At 48.4% G+C, this 18,358-nt stretch overlaps 1 protein-coding gene across 1 annotated transcript; it reads right to left on the bottom strand.

The window, feature by feature from the left end:
- Window positions 1-2,381: 2,381 nt before the first annotated feature.
- Window positions 2,382-18,358, bottom strand: LOC140455102 (lymphotoxin-alpha-like). Its single transcript, XM_072549765.1, has 4 exons — window positions 18,224-18,358; window positions 10,998-11,055; window positions 10,811-10,873; window positions 2,382-2,949 (listed from the first exon to the last, which is right to left on the bottom strand). The coding sequence occupies exons 1-4, from the start codon at window positions 18,356-18,358 to the stop codon at window positions 2,507-2,509; spliced, it is 699 nt and encodes a 232-aa protein (XP_072405866.1). The 3' UTR covers window positions 2,382-2,506.

Here is an 18,358-nt window from a genome sequence, read left to right as displayed (position 1 = left end):
CCCAGGGGTCGGGGTGGTGAGGGGGGGGGGGTAGTGGGGGGGTAGGGATAATGGGAGGTGTTGGAACGGGAAGTCCTGGCCCAGGGGTCAGAGTGGTGATGGGGGGGGTGAGTGGTGTGGATAGTGGGGGGTGTTGGATTAGAAAATCCTGGCCCAGGGGTCAGGGTGGTGAGGGGGGGGTGTGGATATTGGGGGGTGTTGGAAGGTGAAATCCTGGCCCAGGGGTCGGTGTGGTGAGGGGGGGGGGGTGGGGGTGAGGGGGGGGGGGTGGGGATATTGGGGGGTGTTGGAAGGTGAAATCCTGGCCCAGGGGTCGGGGTGGTGAGGGGGGGGGTGGGGATATTGGGGGGTGTTGGAAGGTGAAATCCTGGCCCAGGGGTCGGGGTGGTGAGGGGGGGGGGGGGGGGGTGGGGGTGAGGGGGGGGGGGTGGGGATATTGGGGGGTGTTGGAAGGTGAAATCCTGGCCCAGGGGTCGGGGTGAGGGAGTGGGGGTCTAGTGTTTTTCTGATTGTATTTTGAAATTCACGAATTGTCACCTGTATGGAAATGTTTCTCCTCCCGTTGCCTCTGCTTTGTCAGTGATATGTTCATGTGTTGTGGGCAACCGTGCCTGGGCCAGGATTTATTGCCTGTTTCTCTTGTCTCCTTGAGAAGGTGATGATGAGCTACCTTGCAGTCCCCGTACTGTCGGTAGATCCTCAATGCAATTGGGAGAGGGAACTCCAGGATTTTGACTGAGTGATATATTTCCAAGCCAGGATGGTGAGTGATTTGAGGGAGATTGTATGGGATGGTGTTCACTTCCAGATAAGTGGGGAGTATTCCATCTTAATGGAATTGGTCAAAGGCCCCCCCCCCCCAAAAAATATTAGATAATCTAGACCCTAACTTTTTCTTATTTCAAAGCTAAATGTAAAATGTTGTGTTCCAGATGCAATTGAATTGGTCAAACAAACAGATTGAAGGAAAACATACTTTATTCATATACTTTAGTTAAAATACATCAAAAATAGAAGGACATGGAATAACTTAACTCTGTTGGAAAACTTAACAGAATAATGGATTATTTAACTGCTAAACAGTAACCGTTCCAAGATAGTAACATCCGGTAAACGTAACCTTGGCAAAGGCAAATTTAGAAACAACAGATTGTCTCACATTTTCAGCGTAGTTCAGCAGGAAAAAAAACATCAAGAGAAAACTCTGAGAGAAGGATCAGCGGGGAGAGATACACTGCAACTTCCAAAGCTGGCTTCGAGATTCCAACAACTGTTACTGAAAATCTCAAACTAAACATCCTGACTCTGTGGGAGCTTGGCCCCACCCATTCAGGCTGCTTCTATTGTTCCAACTTTTAAAATAAACACTGAAGGTCTCATAGGCTGTTGACTTTATTGGCCTTCCACAGACAGCTCTGTACCTGTGCCTTAAAACTTCTCATTAATAAACAACAGAACAAAATACACTTCTTAGGTATTCCCACAGTATTCCCACACTATCACACTCCTGATTTGTGCCATGTAGATGGCGGGCAGGCTTTGGGGAGTCAGGAGGTGAGTTACTCACCACCTAGCCTCTGACCTGCTCTTGAAGCCATTGTGCATACGTAATGAGTCCAGTTCAGTTTCTGGTCAATGGTAACCCCCGGGACATTGGTACTTGGGGATTCAGTGCTGGTAACACCATCGAATGTTAAGGTGCGGTGGTTAGATTTTCTCTTATTGGCTATAGACTGGCATTTGTGTGGCACAAATGTTACTTGCCACTTGCCAGCCCAAGCCTGGATATTGTCCAGGTCTTGGTGCATTTTAGCTCGGACTGCTTCAGTATCTGAGGAGTTGTGAATGGTGCTGAACGCTGTGCAATCTCTAGCCAGTATGACCTTGTGATGGAGGGAAGCTCATTGGTGAAGCAGCTGAAGGTAGTCAGTTTGTTTACCGCTCATCACTCTGCTTTTTAACACTTTACCTGCCACAAACAGCCTTTCTCTTTATTGACTCGATCCCCTTTGTAATATTAAACACCAGCAAGATCTCCTCTGAGCCCTGCCTGCTCTCCAATCATTCCAGCTGAGTGATCCTTCAGGAATCCACTGGCTGAACAAGACCAGTTGCTGAGGAATCTGTTGGTCGATCCTGGGTTAAAGGCAGCGTTTGATGAAAGAATCATTGGCAAGGAACAGGGTGTCTGAATGATTTCTCTTCCTCGGGCGCCTCACCTCACTGAGTGTCCACTTTGACTTCTGTCTCAAATTCGAGAGAAATTGAGTTATATCAGCCCACTGCAGGAGCTCCCCCCCCACCCCTTCCCTTTCCCCTCCTCTCGCTTAATCCCCTCCCTCAGCCCATAACCTCGCCCCTGCCCCCCCCTCTGCCACAGCAGTCTCCAGTCCTGGCTTGTCCAGACTCCCTCCCCTTTCAGGTGGACCCAGTTTATCATCATTGTCAACTCCATCAACGGGGGAAGGACGCAGCAGAATTCGGGATAGACCGCCCTTTCTCCTCCTCACAAAGCGAATAGCCCAAAGTAGGTCATTCCTCCCTCAGTGTTGACGTAACGCGCTGCGTCGGTGCTGACTCTGGAGAAGATCTGATCTCCCTCCGCCAACTCAAAGATGGCTCCCTGGTAGATGGTCTCGTACCAGGGACCCCCTGCAGTGGCAGGGCCGTGGGCTGTTGGGACCCCGTGGGTGAGATTGTGGCAGATGGTCTTCATTGCTTTGACCAGCGGGGTCTTGGTTCTGTAGGAAGCTGATAGCCTGGCCAGCTCATGGCTCAGGTAGACCGTCCGACCCTGACATTCACTGCCGTAGAAGACCACCTGACTGTAGACAAAGTACTGCCCGGGGCTCTTGATGACCAGGCTGTTGCCCTTGAACTCTATCCCTTTGGAAAGAACGCCCACATTTTTCCAGGTCACTTCTTTCTTCCTCCGTTGTCGTTGAGAGGCTGAGGGGAGCAAGAGCAGAACGTTGGGATGAAATAAAAGGAAATGACAAATGGGGAAACAACGCGCAAATTGTTGCCATTTTACTTCCCGACTCCGTCCCTTCTCAGCCCCAATTACCAGGCAGATCCAGATGTCAGGATCCTCAGTAAGATGGACATTCCATGCTTCAATCAAATAAAAATATTGGGCCTGGGCAGAGACTTCCCCTGCACAAATAATTCTCCACCTTGACAGGTACAGAGAGGGACACACCTCTACAGGTACAGAGAGAGATACACCCCTACAGATACAGAGAGGGACACACCATTACAGGTACGCAGAGGGATACACCCCTACAGGTACAGAGAGGGATACACCTCTACAGGTACAGAGAGGGACACACCTCTACAGGTACAGAGAGGGACACACCTCTACAGGTACAGGGAGGGACACACCTCTACAGGTACAGAGAGAGATACACCCCTACAGGTACAGAGAGGGATACACCTCTACAGGTACAGAGAGAGATACACCCCTACAGGTACAGAGAGGGATACACCTCTACAGGTACAGAGAGGGACACACCTCTACAGGTACAGAGAGAGATACACCCCTACAGATACAGAGAGGGACACACCATTACAGGTACGCAGAGGGATACACCCCTACAGGTACAGAGAGGGACACACCATTACAGGTACAGAGAGGGACACACCTCTACAGGTACAGAGAGGGACACACCTCTACAGGTACAGAGAGGGACACACCTCCACAGGTTCGCAAAGAGATACACCCCTACAGGTACAGGGAGAGATACACCCCTACAGATACAGAGAGGGACACACCTCTACAGATACAGAGAGGGATACACCCCTACAGGTACAGAAAGGGACACACCCCTACAGGTACAGAGAGAGATACACCTCTACAGATACAGAGAGGGACACACCTCTACAGGTACAGAGAGGGACACACCTCTACAGATACAGAGAGGGACACACCTCTACAGGTACAGAGAGGGACACACCTCTACAGGTACAGAGAGAGATACACCCCTACAGATACAGAGAGGGACACACCTCTACAGGTACAGAGAGGGACACACCTCTACAGGTACAGAGAGAGATACACCCCTACAGATACAGAGAGGGACACACCTCTACAGATACAGAGAGGGACACACCTCTACAGGTACAGAGAGGGACACACCTCTACAGGTTCGCAAAGAGATACACCCCTACAGGTACAGAGAGAGATACACCCCTACAGATACAGAGAGGGACACACCTCTACAGGTACAGAGAGGGACACACCTCTACAGATTCGCAAAGAGATACACACCTACAGATACAGAGAGGGACACACCTCTACAGATACAGAGAGGGACACACCTCTACAGGTACGCAAAGAGATACACCCCTACAGGTACAGAGAGAGATACACCTCTACAGGTACAGAGAGAGATACACCCCTACAGAAACAAAGAGGGACACACCTCTACAGGTACAGAGAGGGACACACCTCTACAGGTACAGAGAGGGACACACCTCTACAGGTTCGCAAAGAGATACACCCCTACAGATACAGAGAGGGACACACCTCTACAGATACAGAGAGGGACACACCTCTACAGGTACGCAAAGAGATACACCCCTACAGGTACAGAGAGAGATACACCCGTACAGATACAGAGAGGGACACACCCCTACAGATACAGAGACGGACACACCTCTACAGGTAAGCAGAGAGATACACCCCTACAGGTACAGAGAGGGACACACCTCTACAGATACAGAGAGGGACACACCCCTACAGGTAAGCAGAGAGATACACCCCTACAGGTACAGAGAGGGACACACCCCTACAGGTACAGAGAGGGACACACCTCTACAGGTAAGCAGAGAGATACACCCCTACAGGTACAGAGTGATACACACTACAGCACAAAGAGGGATACACCTGCACAGGGACAGAGAGGGATACACCTGTACAGGGACAGAGAGGGATATACCTGTACAGGTACAGAGAGGGATACACCTGTACAGGGACAGAGAGGGATACACCTGTACAGGTACTGAGAGGGATACACCACTACAGGTACAGAGAGGGATACACCTGTACAGGGACAGAGAGGGATACACCTGTACAGGTACAGAGAGGGATACACCACTACAGGTACAGAGAGGGATACACCTGTACAGGGACAGAGAGGAATACACCACTACAGGTACAGAGAGGGATACACCTGTACAGGGACAGAGAGGGATACACATGTACAGGTACAGAGAGGGATACACCTGTACAGGTACAGAGTGAGATACACCTGTACAGGTACAGAGAGGGATACACCTGTACAGGTACAGAGTGAGATACACCTGTACAGGTACAGAGAGGGATACACCTGTAGAGGGACAGAGAGGGATATACCTGTACAGGTGCAGAGTGGGATACACCTGTACAGGGACAGAGAGGGATACACCAGTACAGGTACAGAGAGGGATACACCTGTACAGGGACAGAGTGGGATACACCACTACAGGTACAGAGAGGGATACACCTGTACAGGTACAGAGAGGGATACACCACTACAGGTACAGAGAGGGATACACCTGTACAGGGACAGAGAGGGATACACCTGTGCAGGTACAGAGAGGGATACACCTGTGCAGGGACAGAGAGGGATACACCTGTACAGGTACAGAGAGGGATACACCACTACAGGTACAGAGAGGGATACACCTGTACAGGGACAGAGAGGGATACACCACTACAGGTACAGAGAGGGATACACCTGTAAAGGGACAGAGAGGGATACACCACTACAGGCACTGAGAGGAATACACCTGTAAAGGCACAGACACAGAAACACCTGTATAGGCAGAGAGAGTGATACACACTACAGCACAAAGAGGGATACACCTGCACAGGGACAGAGAGGGATATACCTGTACAGGTACAGAGAGGGATACACCTGTACAGGGACAGAGAGGGATATACCTGTACAGGTACAGAGAGGGATACACCACTACAGGTACAGAGAGGGATACACCTGTACAGGGACAGAGAGGGATACACCACTACAGGTACAGAGAGGGATACACCTGTACAGGGACAGAGAGGGATACACCACTACAGGTACAGAGAGGGATACACCTGTACAGGTACAGAGTGAGATACACCTGTACAGGTACAGAGAGGGATACACCTGTACAGGTACAGAGTGAGATACACCTGTACAGGTACAGAGAGGGATACACCTGTAGAGGGACAGAGAGGGATATACCTGTACAGGTGCAGAGTGGGATACACCTGTACAGGGACAGAGAGGGATACACTAGTACAGGTTCAGAGAGGGATACACCTGTACAGGGACAGAGTGGGATACACCACTACAGGTACAGAGAGGGATACACCTGTACAGGTACAGAGAGGGATACACCACTACAGGTACAGAGAGGGATACACCTGTACAGGGACAGAGAGGGATACACCTGTACAGGTACAGAGAGGGATACACCTGTGCAGGGACAGAGAGGGATACACCTGTACAGGTACAGAGAGGGATACACTACTACAGGTACAGAGAGGGATACACCTGTACAGGGACAGAGAGGGATACACATGTACAGGTACAGAGAGGGATACACCACTACAGGTACAGAGAGGGATACACCTGTAGAGGGACAGAGAGGGATACACCACTACAGGGACAGAGAGGGATACACCTGTACAGGTACAGAGTGAGATACACCTGTACAGGTGCAGAGAGGGATACACCTGTACAGGTACAGAGTGAGATACACCACTACAGGTACAGAGAGGGATACACCTGTACAGGGACAGAGAGGGATACACCACTACAGGTACAGAGAGGGATACACCTGTACAGGTACAGAGAGGGATACACCTGTACAGGGACAGAGAGGGATACACCTGTACAGGTACAGAGAGGGATACACCTGTGCAGGGACAGAGAGGGATACACCTGTACAGGTACAGAGAGGGATACACCACTACAGGTACAGAGAGGGATACACCTGTACAGGTACAGAGAGGGATACACCACTACAGGTACAGAGAGGGATACACCTGTACAGGGACAGAGAGGGATACACCACTACAGGTACAGAGAGGGATACACCAGTACAGGTACAGAGAGGGATACACCACTACAGGTACAGAGAGGGATACACCTGTACAGGGACAGAGAGGGATACACCACTACAGGGACAGAGAGGGATACACCTGTAGAGGGACAGAGAGGGATACACCACTACAGGTACAGAGAGGGATACACCAGTACAGGTACAGAGAGGGATACACCTGTACAGGTGCAGAGTGGGATACACCTGTACAGGGACAGAGAAGGATACACCACTACGGGCATGGACAGGGTCACCTCTACTGGCACCGAGAGGTTCAATGCTACAAGGTCAGAGCAAGAGAAAGAGGCATCAACAATGAAAGTGAGTAAGAGAGAGAGAGAGGGAGTAAAGACAGGAGCGAGTGAGACACTGAGAATGATAGCAAGCGATAGAGAGAGTGTGAGAGTGGAACAGTATGAGTGAGAGATAGAGAATAAACATGGCACACGAATTCAGAGAGAATGTGAGTGAGCGTGAGCGAGCCGGTGAGAGTGTGCCCCAGGATGAGGAAGAGAGAGCTGTGCACAGGCACAGACAGATTCACTTGTGGAGAGAGTGATTCAGTCTGCTCTCATATTGGTGAGTGTTTCTCCTGGATCACTGGGACATTTTTCATTTGTACCTGCAGGGAATGTTTCATGTATACACTTGTGGCATGTTTAACCTGGGCACGGAGAGACTATTTCACCTGAAGATGTGGGAAGTGTTTCTCTTGTACAGGTATAGACATGTTCCCACATCCAAGTGAAAAAACATTCCCCTGCACAAACTGAGACTTTCACAGGTCCAGTTTGGGACTGTTCACTTGTACAGGCAGAGACTGCATTGCCTGTTTGGAACAATCACACCTGCACAGAGACTGTCACTGACCTCAGTGTGAGACAATGTCAGCTGTACAAGTGGAGATGGTTCAGTAAAGCAGATGGAGCATTCCGGTGTTGGTGGTATTTAACAGCAAACAGGTCATGAGTGTGATGGAATACTCCCCACTTGCCCTGGATGGGTGCAGCTCCAACAACACTCAAGAAGCTCAACACCATCCAGGGACAAAGCAGATGACAAATCGGTGCCAGATCCACAAACATTCACTGGGTCCATCACTGACGCTCAGTAGCAGCAGTGTGTACCGTCTACAAGGCGCACTGCAGAAACTTGCCAAGGCTGCTTCCCCTACCACTTTCCCAAGCTATGGCCTGTACTGTCTAGAAGGATAATTATAGCAGATATATGGGAACACCACCACCACCTGAATAAAACAAATCACTCCTGGTGGGGGGCACGGTGGCTCAGTGGTTAGCACTGCAGCCTCACAGCACCAGGGGCTGGGTGCAAGTCCCATCTCGGGTGTCTGTCTGTGTGGAGTTTGCACGTTCTCCCCGTGTCTGCGTGGGTTTCCTCTGGGTGCTCCGGTTTCCTCCCATAGTCCAAAGATGTGCAGGTCAGGTGGATTAGCCATGGGGAAATTGCCCGTAGCATTAGGTGCGTTAGTCAGGGGTAAATATAAGGTTGGGGAACAGGTCAGGGTGGGTTACTCTTCGGAGGGTCAGTGCGGACTTGTTGGGCCGAAGGGCCTGTTTCCGTACTGTAGGGAATCTTAAAAAAAAAATTTTTATATGCACTTCCTTCAGGCAATGGACCAATCAGGTAATCACAAGCAGCCACATTGTGTTGTAAATCAGAGCAGTGGAAAGTTTCAGATCTGAGTTAATAACTGGCCTCCTTCCTTCTATCCCCAGGTTAAAGTCTAATATCTGCATTCTGAGGGGTTGGAATGCAGCTAGACAGAAACCCTGGTTAGATGCCATTTGGGTTGCAATGATAGACTTGGGCACCACACCATAGGGAGGATAGATTGGACCTGGAGGGAGTACAATGTAGATTTGCAGGAATTATATCTTTAATTTATTCTTTTTTAGTTATTCACTTCTGGGATGTAGGTGTGGTTGGCTGGACCCATCACTTATCTCCTGTCCTGAGTTGCCCTAGAGAAGGGGCGGGGGGGCTGCCTTCCTGAACCACTGTAGTCCACAGTGAAGGAATGACAATATATCTTTCCGAGTCAGGATGGTGGTGTCTGCATGTACCTGCTGCCCTTGTCCTTCCAAATGGAAGTATTCTTGGGTTTGGAAGATGCTACCTGAGGATCTTTGGTGAATTTGTGCAGTGCATCTTGTAGATGGTACGCACTGCTGCTGCTGAGCATCGGTGGGGGAAGGAGGGGATGTTTGTGGGTGTGGTGCCAACCAAGCAGGGGCTGCTTTGTCCTGGATGGTGTCAAGCTTCCTGAGTTGGAGATGCACTCATCCAGGCAAATGGGGAGCATTCCATCATACCCTTGGACTTCAGAGGTTAAAATTTGAGGAAGGATTACACAAATTAGACCTGTTTCCTATTGAATTTATAAGGATAAAGGGTGATCAGATTGAAGTTAAGGAAAGACAAAGGGTAGATAAAGAGAAACTATTTCTGCTGGATGGGGATCCCAGACGCAGTGGGTACAGCCTGAGTCTTCAGGAGGGACGGGAGGAAGCACTTACACACACATAGGGGTGGTAGATATTTCAAATTATCTTCCACAAACTGCAGTGGATTGGAGACAACTATTTTAAATCTGAAGTACAAACATACAGTCATAGAGTCATAGAGTCATACAGTCATAGAGTAATACAGTCATAGAGTAATACAGTCATAGAGTCATAGAGTCATACAGTCATAGAGTCAAACAGTCATAGAGTCATAGAGTCATAGAGTCATAGAGTCATACAGTCATACAGTCATAGAGTCATACAGTCATACAGTCATACAGTCATACAGTCATAGAGTCATAGAGTCATACAGTCATACAGTCATACAGTCATAGAATCATAGAGATGTACAACATGGAAACAGACCCTTTGGTCCAACCCATCCATGCTGAACAGATATCCCAACCCAATCTCGTCCCACCTACCAGCACCCGGCCCATATCCCTCCAAACCCTTCCTATTCATATACCCATCCAAATGCCTCTTAAATGTTGAAATTGTACCAGCCTCCACCACATCCTCTGACAGCTCATTCCATTCACCCTCTGCGTGAAAAAGTTGCCCCTTAGGTCTTTGTTATATCTTTCCCCTCTCACCCTAAACCTATGCCCTCTAGTTCTGGACTCCCCGACCCCAGGGAAAAGACTTTGTCTATTTATCCTCTCTATGCCCCTCATAATTTTGTAAACCTCTATAAGGTCACCCCTCAGCCTCTGACGTTCCAGGGAAAACAGCCCCAGCCTGTTCAGCCTCTCCCTGAAACGTCGATTCTCCTGCTCCTTGGATACTGCCTAACCTGCTGCGCTTTTCCAGCAACACATTTTCAGCTATAAATGGGACTAGGTTGGGTTAGGATATCAGGTCAGCATGAATGAGTTGGACCGAAGGGTCTGTTTCCGTGCTGTACATCTCAGTGACTCTGTGACTCTGAAGGCAGAATTGTTGCCACTGTCAGGAAGGGTGACTGCAAAATCGCTTGTCACATTAAAAACAAAGCCACATCAACTTCACTCCTGGAGATCTGCCACCTTACTCCAGATTGCAGACCCACAGCAATGTGGTTGACTCTTCACTGCCATCTAACAAAGCCAAGCAAGCCACTGAAACCAGGGCTAACGAGGGATGTGCATCAGAAAGTTGGGCTCTCTTCAGACAGTCCCGCAAGAAAGGGACAATGAGACAACTCTCACAGGCAGCAGCTTGTCTCTTACCTGTCAGATGGACTGTGACCTTCACTGGAACTTTCCCCACCAGGTTCATCAGGCGAGGGAGCTCTGGAAAAGAAAACTCAGTCTTTCACTGTGATCCTCCTCTAGCCCCCCCCCCCCCCCACCCTCGTGCTAAAACTGCCCACAGTGTGTGTGAACGTGACCAAACTCGGGCCAGGAACGCACTCACCATCACAAAGAGCTCCTGCTGGTTGGCAATCTTCAACCATCTTCATCAGACTTGTCTTCTAGAGGAACAAACAGAGATGGCTGTTCACATCCCTTCGACTAGCCCAGTCACCCATTCCTAATGACACCAGCGATCTGCTTTTATCTAGCGCCTTTAACATTGTAAACCGCTCCCCCCCCCCCCAGGCATTTGACAAGAACCTGAGCAGTATAGGCCTGTATGCCTATAGGGATGAGAAGACAAAGAGATTGAATTAAGGAATATAAGATGCTAAGGGGGATTTGTCAAGTAGATGGGGAGGGGATGTTCCCTGGTGTAGGTGAATCTCGAAGAAGAGGTCGCAGTTTTAGGGTAAGGGGGTAGCAGGTTTAAAGAGATGGAGAGCAACTAATTCTCCCAAATGGTCGTCAGTCAATGGAATTGACTACCTCAGAGTGCAGCGGATGTTGGGGGTATTGAGTAAATTGAAGGAAGGGACAGATTTTTAATTCACAATGGAGTGAAGGGTTACAGAGCACGGGCGGGGATGTAGAGCTGGGTCCGAGATGACATCAGCCATGATCATGCGGAATGGCAGGTTGGCTGAATGGACCAAGCCCTCTCCTAGTGCTTATATAATCACGCACTGAGTCACAGGAGGAGATATGGGGAGAGCCAACGGGTTGGGATTTAAGGAGCATCTTAAAGGCAGAGAGAGAGAGAGAGAGAGAGAGAGAGAAAATGGAGAGCTACAGAGAGGGACCCCCACAGGGAGGGGCTCAGACAGTTGAAGTAAAGCTATTAACGGTGAAACAATTAAACTGGGGCGATGTAACAGACCAGAATTAGAAATAGTGCAGATATCGTGGAGGGTTGGAGGAGTCTGGAGAGCTGGGAAGGAATGTCACCACAGTGGAATTTGAAAGCAAACGTGACAAATCTGTGATCAAGGCATTATTGGGGTGAAAGCAAACACAGCAGATGGTGGGAGAAAGGGACTGGGCTGAGTTGGTATATGGGCAGCAGAATTTTGGGGAGCTCAGGTTTCCCAAAGTGACCTCCTCCAGCCCTCCAATGACATGCGCTGTCTTGCCTCTTGGGTAGAAATAAGGACAAAGTTAAAAACCACCCAACACCAGGTTATAGTCCAACAGGCTTACTTGGAAGCACTAGCTTTCGGAGCGCTGCCCCTTCATCAGGTAGCTAGTGGGGCAGGATACATAGGACACAGAATTTATAGTAAAAGATCAAAGTGTCATATAACTGATGCAAGATATTGAACAAACCTGGATTACTGTTAAGTTTTTCATCTTTCAGAATGGGTTGCAAGTTTCGGTTCATTAATATGCAAATCCTGGAATTTCATTTCAGTCACATTCTCGAGATGACTTAAGGTTTTATAAAAAAAGCTGACATCTCAGCTCAGACAGTGCAGTAAAAGGCATGAAATTACAGTTTGTATGTATTCAAATCTTGAGTCAGACTGGTTCTATTTCCAGAGTAGGAATTTATAAAATGTCATATTGAGTGACTGCCTACAGACTCTGAGCTTTTTGAACAAAATAGAATGTATCTACAAATACAAATCTGCAAATGCAAATTCACCCCAAAGACTTATTATGTGTGCATTTCCATCCACTACCCTCTTGAATTCTTCAAATGAGCCTGTCTCTACCATATTTCCAATTGGGCATTCCATACCCTGACAGATTTCAAACTTTACCATCAGACCCGGTGAGGTTCGAACCCAGGTGCCCAGAACATTAACCTGGGGGCCTGTATTGTTGGACCAGTAACTACCACCACCAGATGTACTGGCATTGAAAACACTCCAGGGAAGGTGAATTAGGTTGTTCCTGGGTCTGGAGGAGCATTGTGAGAGATCTTGACCATTTTATGAGGAGAGGTTGAGTAAATTGGGCTTGCACACATTGGAATTCAGAAGAATGAGAGATAACCTTAATGAAATGTACAAGGCTTGGCAGAATAGGTAATGACAGGTTGATTCTTCTTGTGGGAGAGTCTAGGACCATAGAACATAGAACATGACAGCACGGTACAGGTCCTGAAACCAATCTGAAGCCCTTCTAACCCACACTATTCCATTCTCATTCATAGGCCTATCTAATGACCATTTAAATGCCCTTAAAGTTGGCCAGTCTACTACTGTTGCAGGCTGTGCGTTCCATACTCCCACTCCTCTATGAGTAAAGAAACTACCTCTGACATTTGTCCTATATCGATCACCCAACTTAAAGCTATGTCCCCTCATGCTAGTCACCACCATCTGAGGAAAAAGGATCTCCCTGTCCACCCTATCTAACCCTCGGATTATCTAATATGTCGCAATTAAGTTACCTCTCAACCTCCTTCTGTCCCTCAGCCTTTCCTCGTAAGACCATCCCTCCATACCAGGTAACATCCAAGTAAATCTCCTCTGAACCCTTTCCAAAGCTTCCACATCTTTCCTACAATGTGGTGACCAGAAACATACGCAATACTCCCAAGTGCGGCCGCACCAGAGTTTTGTACAGCTGCAGCATGACCTCAAGGCTCCAAAACTCAATCCCTCTACCAATAAAAGCTAACACCCCCTCTGCCTTCTTAACAACCCTATCAACCTGGGTGGCAACATTCAAGAATCTATGTACATGGACACCCGAGATCTCTCTGTTCATCTACACCACCAAGAATCTTACCATTAGCCCAGTACTCTGCTCATTCCTGTTACTCTTTCCAAAGTGAATCACCCCACACTTTCCTGCATTCAACTCCATTTGCCACCTCTCAGCCCAGCTCTGCAGCTTATCTATGTCCCTCTGTAATGTACTACATCCTTCACTACTATCCACAACACCACCGACCTTAGTGTCACCGGCAAATTTACTAACCCATCCTTCTATGCACTCATCGAGATCATTTATAAAAATGACAAAATTACCCAAAACAGCCCTTTGTGGTATCACTCTAGTAACTGAACTCCAGGATGAATATTTCCCATCAACCACCACCCTCTGTCTTCTTTCAGCTAGCCAATTTTTGATCCAAAACCTCTAAATCACCCTCAATCCCATACCTCTGTATTTTGTGCAATAGTTTACCGTGAGGAACCTTACCAAACACCTTACTGAAATCCACATACACCACATTAACTGCTTTACCCTCCTCCACATTTGGCCACCTTCTCAAACAACTCAATAATGTTTGTGAGGCACAAAACAATGTTGACTATCCCAAATCACCATATACCCGTCTAGATGATGATAAATCCTATCTCTTATAATCCTTTCCAACACTTTCCCCACAACCGAAGGCTCGTGGGCTCACCGAATTGCTCATGTCTGAATGTTGAACTTCTCTACTTCTTGTACAAGAAAATGATGGGAGAGTGAGAACTGCAGATGCTGGAAATAATAGATGTTTCAGGCATTAGCCCTTCATTGCTGATGAAGAGCTTATGCCCGAAACGTTGATTCTGCTGCTCCTCGGATGCTGCCTGACCTGCCGCGCTTTTCCAGCACCACACTCTCAACTCTGATCTCTTGCATCTGCAGTCCTCACATTCTCCTCTACCCTGTGCTGACCGGGTAAGGATGGGGCAAGGTGGGAGTGAATGGCCCCGGTGAACTAATACAGCGGGTCAGCTAACCAACTCAACTAACCAATCCCCTAGGCTCCCCACTCCCTCCATGCAAAACATAGACCAGTCCTTTGATGCTCTGACTGACTCACTGAGGCACCATAGAGGCATTGCAGGGACATGTACGTTGAGTCTCAATGACACTCAATGACACATTTGCTGTTAGCTATCGATGACCTGCTGATTTCCACTGGTCAGGGGCAAAGTTGCTGATGATTCCACCTCATACTTTTTCCCTTCAGTAAAATTCTAAACAGTCCATGTCAGGTAACAACTACAAAGTCCTTCAGAGAGGGAAGAACTGTATAAAAATATGGGTAAGCGATGGCTACAGCATTATGTGTCTGTGTGTGTGTGTGTGTGTGTGTCTGTGTGTGTGTGCGTGTCTGTGTGTGTGTGTCTGTGTGTGTGTGTCTGTGTGCGTGTGTGTGTGCGTGTGCGCGTCTGTGTGTGTGTGTGTGTGTGTCTGTGTGTGTGTCTGTGTGCGTGTCTGTGTGCGTGTGTGTGTGTGGGTGTGTGTGTGTGTGTGTGTGGGTGTGTGTGTGTGTCTGTGTGTGTGTGTCTGTGTGCGTGTGTGTGTGGGTGCGTGTGTGTGTGTGTCTCTGTGTGTGTGTGTCTCTGTGTGTGTGTGTCTGTGTGTGTGTGTGTGAGTGTCTGTGTGTGTGTGCGAGTGTCTGTGTGTGTGTCTGTGTGTGAGTGTCTGTGTGTGAGTGTCTGTGTGTGTGTGTGAGAGTGTCTGTGTGTGAGTGTCTGTGTGTGTGAGTGTCTGTGTGTGAGTGTTTGTGTGTGTGTGTGTGTGTGTCTGTGTGTGAGTGTCTGTGTATGTGTGTATGAGAGTGTCTGTGTGTGAGTGTCTGTGTGTGTGTGTGTGTGTGTGTGTGAGTGTCTGTGTGTGAGTGTCTGTGTGTGTGTGTGTGTGTGTGTGAGTGTCTGTGTGTGAGTGTCTGTGTGTGTGTCTGTGTGTGTGTGTGTGAGTGTCTGTGTGTGTGTGTGTGTGTGTGTGAGTGTCTGTGTGTGAGTGTCTGTGTGTGTGTGTCTGTGTGTGAGTGTCTGTGTGTGAGTGTCTGTGTGTGTGCGTGTCTGTGTGTGTGTGTGTCTGTGTGTGTGTGCGTGTCTGTGTGTGTGTGTCTGTGTGCGTGTGTGTGTGCGTGTGCGCGTCTGTGTGTGTGTGTGTGTGTGTCTGTGTGTGTGTGTCTGTGTGCGTGTGTGTGTGTGTGTGTGTGTGTGGGTGTGTGTGTGTGTGTGTGTCTGTGTGTGTGTGTCTGTGTGCGTGTGTGTGTGGGTGCGTGTGCGTGTGTGTCTCTGTGTGTGTGTGTCTCTGTGTGTGTGTGTCTGTGTGTGTGTGTGTATGAGTGTCTGTGTGTGTGCGCGAGTGTCTGTGTGTGTGTCTGTGTGTGAGTGTCTGTGTGTGAGTGTCTATGTGTGTGTGTGTGAGAGTGTCTGTGTGTGAGTGTCTGTGTGTGTGAGTGTCTGTGTGTGAGTGTTTGTGTGTGTGTGTGTGTGTGTGTCTGTGTGTGAGTGTCTGTGTATGTGTGTATGAGAGTGTCTGTGTGTGAGTGTCTGTATGTCTGTGTGTGTGTGAGTGTCTGTGTGTGAGTGTCTGTGTGTGAGTGTCTGTGTGTGTGTGTGTGTGTGTGTGTGTGTGAGTGTCTGTGTGTGAGTGTCTGTGTGTGTGAGTGTCTGTGTGTGTGTGTCTGTGTGTGTGTGTGTGTGTGAGTGTCTGTGTGTGAGTGTGTGTGTGTGTGTGTCTGTGTGTGAGTGTGTGAGTGTGTGTCTGTGTGTGTGTGTCTGTGTGTGTGTGTGTGTGTGTGTGTGTGTGTGTGTGTGAGTGTCTGTGTGTGAGTGTGTGTGTGTGTGTCTGTGTGTGAGTGTGTGTGTGTGTGTGTGTGTGTGTGTGTGTGTGTGCAGATTGATCCACCTATCTATCTCTCTGTTTCTCTAGGAAGGTGCCTTCACCCTGGTATGGAGTACAAGCTCAGCATGACGAAGCATTTTAAAAAACTGTTGAACTTTTAATTTTTTTTTATTTTTCGAATTTATACTAAGGGGGACTGTAATGTTTAATTTTCTTACTTCATGTCTTTCTGTTTCTACTTTGTCCCTCCGATTTTGTACCTGGGTTACAGTTGTAGCTAGAAAGGGGACACTGTACACTTCTCACTCTGCTCATGTACCTCTGCACTTGAGGACATGTGAGAATAAAAATCTAATATGGATTCCAAGTATAATTCCAGAGTCTAATTCTTGCCTTTCTGTTTATCCTTTAATCAACGTATCTGCCTGTCTGTCTTTGTCAGGAACTGTCTGCCTGTCCGTCTGTCTGTCCATCCATCTGTTACCTGCATCTCTAGGATTACATTTAGGATTTTACGTTCTGTAATTGTCAGAAGGAGCTCACTGTCTGAATGAGTGGCAGAGACTGAAATCCTCACTGCATCGGACATGCACCGAACGTGGTGTATCCCATGGGCCAGCGCTTGCAGGGTTTGGCAGCCACAGGGTCGAGTGGCCTCCTACCTTAGAGTTTGTTTTTACATTGCTGGCTTTCACTGTAAAGTCAGCAGCTGATTCACTGTCACTGGCTTCACACTGTCTCGCAAAGTCAGGACTTGTGCCAAAATGGCAAAGAAACCCAACATCGATCAGGCTGGTTTTATAGCACATGAAATAACACAGAAAGAACACGTTTCTCTTTCACATTCAGTGATGCATCATCCAGTTATCCAACAGCCTGCGCAGACACAAGTCTGGAGATGTGATTAAGAAATAGAAACTCAGCTGCAAGATGTGTCTTCCCGAAGTGAACTTTGGGGTTATTTACACCCTGTTAAAACGCAGTGCAATAAGTCAGAGAATCCCGACAGTGTGGAAGTAGGCTAGTTGGTCCATCTAATTCCTCTAAAGAATATCTCAACCAGACCCAATCCCCTACCCATCCATGGAACCCTGCATTGCCCCTGACTAATCCAACTAACCTACACATCCCTGAATACTCTGGGCAATTCAGCCTGGCCAATCCACCCTGACCTGCACATCTTTGGACTGTGGGAGGAAACCGGAGCACCAGGAGGAAACCCACACAGACACAGGGAGAATGTGTGAACTCCACACAGTCAGTTGCTTGAGGCTGGAATTGAACTCGGGTCCCTGGCACTGTGAGGCAGCACTGCCAACCACTGAGCTATCGTGCCCTGCACAGAAGTTAGGTTGAAGATGACACTACACCAGCTTATAGTAAACCTATTGGACTATAACCTGGCCCCATGTCATTTTTAACTTTGCCCACCACAGGCCATCACTGGCGCCTCCACATCCTTTAAACTAACTGCCCTGTTGGCACTTGAATCTGTATCCCCAGAATATGAGCCTGGCCTTATAGATTACTGACCCAGTGATCACAACTCAATGATGCCAGCTCCCACCCCTGAAACTTCAAACTAGCATGAAACACAAAAAAAATGCAGGAGGGAATGAATGAAAGACAGAGAGAGAGAGAGAGAGAGAGAGAGAGAGACAGAAAGAGAGAGATGAAATCCAGGGAGGGAGGAGAAAGGGGGTGCAGGCAATGTCTGAAGCAGTCTACTTTTTTAAAGATAAAGTGACCCACCTGTTTTGATGGAAAAACGCCCAGCTGACAGAGGAGCAGGTAGGAAATGAAAGCTATCAAGCCCAGCGCGGTGATTACAGAGAGGAGTTTACAGATCAGGCTGCTTTTCCCAGAGTTCTGCCTTTCCGGGAGCAT

The sequence above is a fragment of the Chiloscyllium punctatum genome, chromosome 30 (genome assembly GCF_047496795.1).
Source record: "Chiloscyllium punctatum isolate Juve2018m chromosome 30, sChiPun1.3, whole genome shotgun sequence".
In the NCBI taxonomy this organism is placed as follows: Eukaryota; Metazoa; Chordata; class Chondrichthyes; order Orectolobiformes; family Hemiscylliidae; genus Chiloscyllium; species Chiloscyllium punctatum.
This window is presented reverse-complemented; position numbering and strand designations above follow the sequence as displayed.